Source organism: Terrapene carolina, unplaced genomic scaffold, assembly GCF_002925995.2.
Source record: "Terrapene carolina triunguis isolate 2854851 unplaced genomic scaffold, T_m_triunguis-2.0 Scaffold95, whole genome shotgun sequence".
Taxonomy (NCBI): Eukaryota; Metazoa; Chordata; order Testudines; family Emydidae; genus Terrapene; species Terrapene triunguis.
The window spans coordinates 19,374,195-19,380,691 of record NW_020664446.1 but is presented as its reverse complement, the minus strand read 5'-3'; the positions used below and the strand labels follow the sequence as shown (position 1 = coordinate 19,380,691).

Sequence of the window (6,497 nt, the reverse complement as noted above, 5' to 3'; positions counted from 1 at the left end):
AATAACCGTTTTCTAGGCACTGACCACAAATAAAGTATTTCTTGGCGTTTGATAACATCGTGCCATCGCGCTGTAAAATCCCAGGATGTATTTGCTATTACAACATGCTTTTTAATGGGCTGCTATTGACTTGCCCCAAAGTTAGTATTGCAAACAGCAAAAGGCATCACTTTGTTTGTAGGTGACACACGGAACAGCATATTTTGACTGAGAATTTCTGTTTATTTTTCATTCAAGACACATGCCAGGCTTTTGCTCCCAAACGCAAAGAAAATGAACGACTATCTCTTTTCAATGGGGCTTTTGCGAAATCCTGCCCTAACTGTACACACACATTGATTCGGGGCAGTTTTCTATAAACGGGAAACGATCCTATCTCTCCAATCTGAACTAATAATAATAATAACGATGCACGCGGTGCCAACCGAGCGCAGGAGATGAAGCAAAATCCTCAAGAGAAACATTCGGGGCCGTTTCTCCGGAGTGAACTTCAAACGTGACCTTCTCCAGAGGAACCACTAATAGGCTGCTGAATACAAGCAGAACTTGCTGACAGCAGAGGATTTCAGAGAGGCAGTGCCCCAGCGCCAGGGAGGGCTGCCCCCTAGCACTTGGCCCAGGGGAAGGGGCGCTCTGGCTTTCGCAGCTGCTCGCTTTGCTCGCTAGGGAATAGGCTGGGAAGTTCTGCTCTGGAACGAGCGCAGGGCCTGCTCCAAGGCAAACGGGCTAAAGCCCCGAGCAGCCCCCGAGCAGCGGTGCTGAAGTTGGGATGTGCGGCGAGGCTGCGTGGCTGAAGCCGGAAGTTTGAGCGGATCAGCACGGCTTGCAGAGGAAAGCTGCCCGACCGAGCACCCGGGCTGCTGCTGCCGCTGCCTGCCACAGGCTGACACCCCCTCGCTGATAACCTCCGGGGGAGGGGGGATGCTCCCGTGCTACAACCATTGCAGCTGCAGGAGTCACCCCACGCAGCAATTCTGGGGGCAGGTGCTGCTGAGCCAGGCGGGGTGCGCGCGCGTCTGGCCTCCAGTGTTTCGGAGAAGCCAAGAATAAAGCGCAAGTTTCTCTCCTGGCCGCCTTGGGGGGAGCTCCGTGTCCATGGAGGTGGGAGCCAGGCGGGAAGGGCTGGCGGCGGGGTGTCACCGCATGGGCAAGGGGGCTCTCTCGCAGCCGCCCCAGCCACAATTCCCTGCCCTGTGTGAAACCCCCAGCCGCTGCTCAGGGGAACAGAGTATCCGCCACTGGGCAACGCTCTGCTTTGATTCCACCTGGGAAACTTTTCATCTAGTCCCGCGACCCAGGATGTTTGTCAAAAGCACCAAAGCCTCCCAGGCTGGCCCTTGGTAGAGAAATGTCCTCTGCGGGGGTGGGGGGGTGTTAGCTATGAATTGTCCCGCTCTCTGATTATTATTTCAACACCAGGGAACCGGCCCTGGAGGTGTCGCTAGGCAGCTCCCTTCGATTCGAATGACGTTTCCAAAAAACCCCTCCAGTTCCAGCAGTCACGTACATCATCTCTGCCAGAACTATACCTTGCCGGGCTGAAGTTAAAGAGGGAGCGGGTGCAGCTGGCACGCTTCTGTTCTCTAGGAAGCTTTATGACCCCTAGAGGTACCCTGCCATCTACCATACGCCTGCAAGGCCAATAAACAACGGCAGACCGCTCATAGCGCAGGCAGCCCGGAGCCTGACAATATTTGTATAAAAGCTAAATTCGAAAACCCCTCCCCGTGATAACAACACGGGAGTAAGCAAAGTGGTTATTCATTTAGTAGAACAATGCGCCCTCTGTCTCCCCAGTTCCTGGAATGAGAGCCAGTGGGAGGGAGTGTGTGTGTGTGTCTAACAATAGGAGGAAATGGGGAAGGTTTGAAAGACACCTGTTCTGTCTCATTTTCCAAAGCCACACTTAAAAATGATAAGGAACGGGTTTTATTTATTTTTCCACCACAACATTCAGTTATAACAGTACTGGTTGTTTTAAAAAGAGGACCGATTCCTGGCAGAACTAGAGAGGCAACAAAAACAAACCAAAAAACCACCTTGGGATGATAGTAAACAATTGTCCTACAACAGGTGAGCAGACAGCAGGAAAGACAGAGAGAATGGAGGTGTCCACACAGCACTTGATTTCAGTCTATTAAAATCCACACATCCCATGGACTCTACAAGAAAACTGTACATAATAGCAAATAAGTTAACATTTTTCAAAGATTGATTGTCCTTCACTTAAAGCGCTCAGCACACTGAACCTCTTTTCTTTATTTATTTATTTTAGCAGGACTAGTGTTTATTCCCCCTCCTATCCCTCTCTTTTCACTTTCCTTCCTTCTTTTTAACTACATAAAGGAACGCAATTATACAATGAAAAAAACCTTTTATCGCCATTAAAATAAAAGCAGTGCTTTAAGAATTGTCGTACAATATTGCACAGTTCAAAAGTACAATAGTTTTTTGTTTGTGTGTTTGTTTTACAAAAGAAAACAAAAGGGTACAGATATTTTTAATGCTGAGATATCATTTGAAAGAAAAGGGGAAAAACCCAAGGATAATAATAATCCACAATCGATTGTTTTAAAATCTAAACAAACGATAATAAATAAGGCTCACCCAAAGTGTGTATATAATTAAGCATTTTCTTTTTGGCTGTATTTCTTTCGCGTTATAAAGTCCCATCACAGAAACCTAACGATACAAATCATGGAAAAGTGACCAGGCAAATTTGTACAAAGGTCTGGTTAAATTAAAAGCCACGGTTGGTGGAGTCTTTGAGTTGTAACAGAACCACGAGGATTAACAAGTTTGAGAAAGAAGGGAAGGAACAGAAATTCCATTTTCCGTTAGCATTTGGCAAACATGGAGGAGTAAACCGTGATCATTTATTGATTGTTGTTTACAAAAATAAAACTAAAGCCACAAAGATCAGCGCAATATTTTGTTCACGTTTACAAAAGATGTAACAATTCTAGTGTTCTCTACAAGTTTCCACTTCAACTCTGGTTTTATTTTTAGGGTCCCCCCCCCTCTCCTAACAACCACCCATTAAAAAAAGAGCATCAAATATTCGCTTGATGAATTGCACAAATCATTGGAGTACTTACAAAATTACTGATCATTTACAGCTGCTCCGTTTCCTCGGGCCTCTCTCCTGACCTAGAGGTTTGGTGATTTATTTTTTTTAAGCCACCCCCTCCCCACGGGCGCACCAGAAAGCTGAATGGGGTCAGTTCTCAGACGGGTCGCAGGAGTGGTACTGATGTGACTACAGGGTGGGAGTAGTAGACGGGGTGAGGGAATGTTAAGAGGGGCTGGCTGACGGGCACGTTGGCAGCCGAGGTGCCGTTCTCGGCGGTGGAGTTCTCATGGTAGAGGATAGGCACCCGCACTATTCTCTGGGCGGCAGCGTGGCTGAGATTGGCAGCCTCCAGCTCTGCGGCCAGCTGCCTTTTCCACTTGTTTCTTCTGTTCTGAAACCAGATCTTGACCTGGGTCTCTGTCAGGTGCAGAGAGGCTGCCAACCCGGCCCGCTCCGAGCTGCTCAGGTACCTCTTCATGTCAAAGGTGGACTCGAGCTGGAACACCTGGCTCCGGGAGAAGACGGTGCGGGTCTTCTTCTTTCGGCAGGGCTTCTTCTCCGGGCTGTCTTCCCTGGCTTTCCAGTCCTCCCCGTTCTCCTCCTTCTTCCCCTCCTCCGAGTCGCTCTCCTCCAGAATGATCTCCTCGGGGCTTTTCGAGTCCAGCTCCTTGTGGTCCGGCTCAGCCTTGAGCGGGGGCTCCGGGGAGTCTCTGTCCGTGCCCGAGGCCGGGGAGGAGTCTCGCAGGAGAGATTTCTCTGCAGCTAAAGAAACCCAAAAACACACCGCACCTTTATCACCATCCGCAAACGCACCCAGGCCCTAGGAACCAGCCTCCCCCCAAACTTGAGCAACAAAGGGCAAGGAAGAGAGGGCTGCTGCTCCCTGCTCACCACGGGGCCTCACTGGCACCTTCACCTCCCCCCAGAAAGGAGCCTGCTGGGGGCCACTTAACGATGCCGCGAAAGCAGTTACCAAATCATCCTGTTCTCAGGGGTAACCGCGTGGGGAGAGCGAGCCCTCGCTCCTGCCCCAGGAAAAGAGAAACCCAGCTGGGCATCTCTGCTCTGTGCCTGCGGAGTGAGACAGACAGACAGACACACAGATTCACTCAGTACCTTCTGGCCTGGGCAGATGGCCTCCCGCGGCGGTCAAGGTGTACGGGTACCACCAGGAGGCTGGGGACCGCTCTAAGTAGTGCGCTTGCAGGGCAAACCTCTGAGCCGGGATCTCAAAGCGGGGGAAGGCGAGATCGCCCACCTGGGAGAGGGCAAAGCCGGCTCCATCCAGAGCCCCCTTGGTGGCCGGGGCGAAGAGCGCTCGGGGCTGCTTGGGAGGCGCCTTGTGGTGGTCGCCGTTGAGCAGGTTCTTGATGGAAAAAGGCGACTCCTTGGGTTGCGGCGGCGGCTGGCTGCTGGGGGTCTCCTGTCCGGTCTCAGGCATCCTCCTCCCGGTCCCTGGCAGGGCAGCGGCGGCTCAGACCATAAACCACCTAACTATACTCGAGCGGCAGCGGCAGCCGCCCAGGCGCTGGGCACCCAATCCGGGCGGGGGTGGGGCGGGCGGCTGGGCGAGGACAGGAGGCAGCGCCTCCGTGCATAGGGGGGCTGCTCAGCCGCGGGACACTCAGACCCACAGAGCCCGGGACCGAGGGCTGCTGCGGGGAGGAGGACCAGAGCCCGGCTGCTGCTGCTGCGTCAATCTGGCGCCTGATGCTAATGATGAAATCAAAATGTCATCCAAGTTAAATGCAGGGCGTATACGGCGATTGGGCACGCACAATGGCAAATGGGATTAGGCAGCAGCCAAAGGAGAGGGCTCCACGCAGCCCCAGCCCCATGCAGCAGGAGCAGCAGCAGCGATGGCAGCCTCCCCCCAGCCCCCCTTTAGACGTGGTGCTTTGGCTTCAGGCTATAAGAGCTCGCCTGTTATTGGCTTTATATAGTCCAATTAGGCAGCAAATGAGGACAGGGCTATTAGCACAAAAGGATATTGGCTCTGCTAAAGCACCACTAGACGTGCAGGAGGCAAATGACACAGATCTCACTGCTCATGCCACAAACCACCCCCTCACACTTCCTCCTTTCTCTCCCCCCTCCCTCCCTTCTCCTCCCCAGCTGCACAGGTCCCCATGGCTTGGAGATCCTTGGAAAACGCAGCTAGTGCGGGTAGAATGTGGGGTGGTTGCGGGAGGAGGGGAAGAGGCTCAGCTATGCATTGTCTCCTCCTACAACCACCCCCAAGACCGGGGAGAGAGCCACGGATCGCCCGGGGCGGTTCGTGGTCATTCCCTTATAGAGATAATCAGAAGAACCAAGGCAGAAGGAAGATTAAACATGAATCCAAACAACAATCTAGACGTGCGGGTCTCCCATAAATGTATCACTCTCAAATGGATAGCTGACCCGCGTCTCCAACATACATCCAGGAGCCGAGCTTCTGCAGATCCCGGTCCTAAAAGTCTCACAAGAAGGTGGTTCACCGTTACATGGACTGGGGATCATTGTGCGTTTCCACCCAACTGTGTACACACGAATTTTAAAATGGTGTCCTCGACTCACCCAGAATACATTGACAAATTGACCTTTATCAATAGATCACAACTTTGTCTTTAGATTAACAAAAATCCTGCTTTCAGAAAAAGTATTGGATACCCGTCTGTTATAGAGCTATGACACTTATTCTATTAACTATATTATATCATTTATACAGTTGATTAGATAGATAGATACATAGATAGATACATAGATAGATACATACTGCGCACAGCAACATGTTACATATAGTGCTAACAATGAGGGAGGCTGAAAAGTCTGTCGTTTTTTTAATACTGGTAATTTGTAAAGTGTAGTTTGGTTTTATTCAATAAAAAAACCCTTTAACAGATATTTCTATTAAGGTATTACCTGGATTATATACTTCCCCTTTAAGGGTCTTATTTACAGATGATTATCAGTTTAATAGCAGAAGCTACATTTTTCCCCTTACGAATATTTCCTAGCCACACGTATGTTCTAAAGTAAAACACAACAGAGTTTGGGACAGGTAGCGCTGTAACAAACTTATTGTCAATGTTAAGAACTAGGCTATTGTTCACAATTTATTTTTTACAATAGGGGGAAACCAGCAACGTTCACACGGCCCGTACTTTTTTGGAAGATCGCTTCTTGTGTTTGCAGATATTTAAGGTTGCGGTTTACACGCCAAAACCACAGTTTTTTATTGACACTTCACTTCAAATTTTGCACAATATGCAATAGCTTCTAACCTGCAGCGTCGAACATTATTTGTCACTACTTAAATAGTTCAAGTGGAAATGGCAACAAATAGATAAGAAAGCTGATCTGGCAGAATCCGAAGTAAACCCCACGGCGTTTACTCCTTTGCTGGGCACTCTTACGAGTTCTTTTCTTTTCCCACTTTGCT

At 50.0% G+C, this 6,497-nt stretch overlaps 1 protein-coding gene across 1 annotated transcript; it reads right to left on the bottom strand.

The window, feature by feature from the left end:
• Positions 1-3,227: 3,227 nt before the first annotated feature.
• On the bottom strand, positions 3,228-4,514 carry HMX3 (H6 family homeobox 3). The gene is made up of 2 exons (XM_024206054.1): positions 4,190-4,514; positions 3,228-3,835 (listed from the first exon to the last, which is right to left on the bottom strand). The coding sequence occupies exons 1-2, from the start codon at positions 4,512-4,514 to the stop codon at positions 3,228-3,230; spliced, it is 933 nt and encodes a 310-aa protein (XP_024061822.1).
• Positions 4,515-6,497: the final 1,983 nt, after the last annotated feature.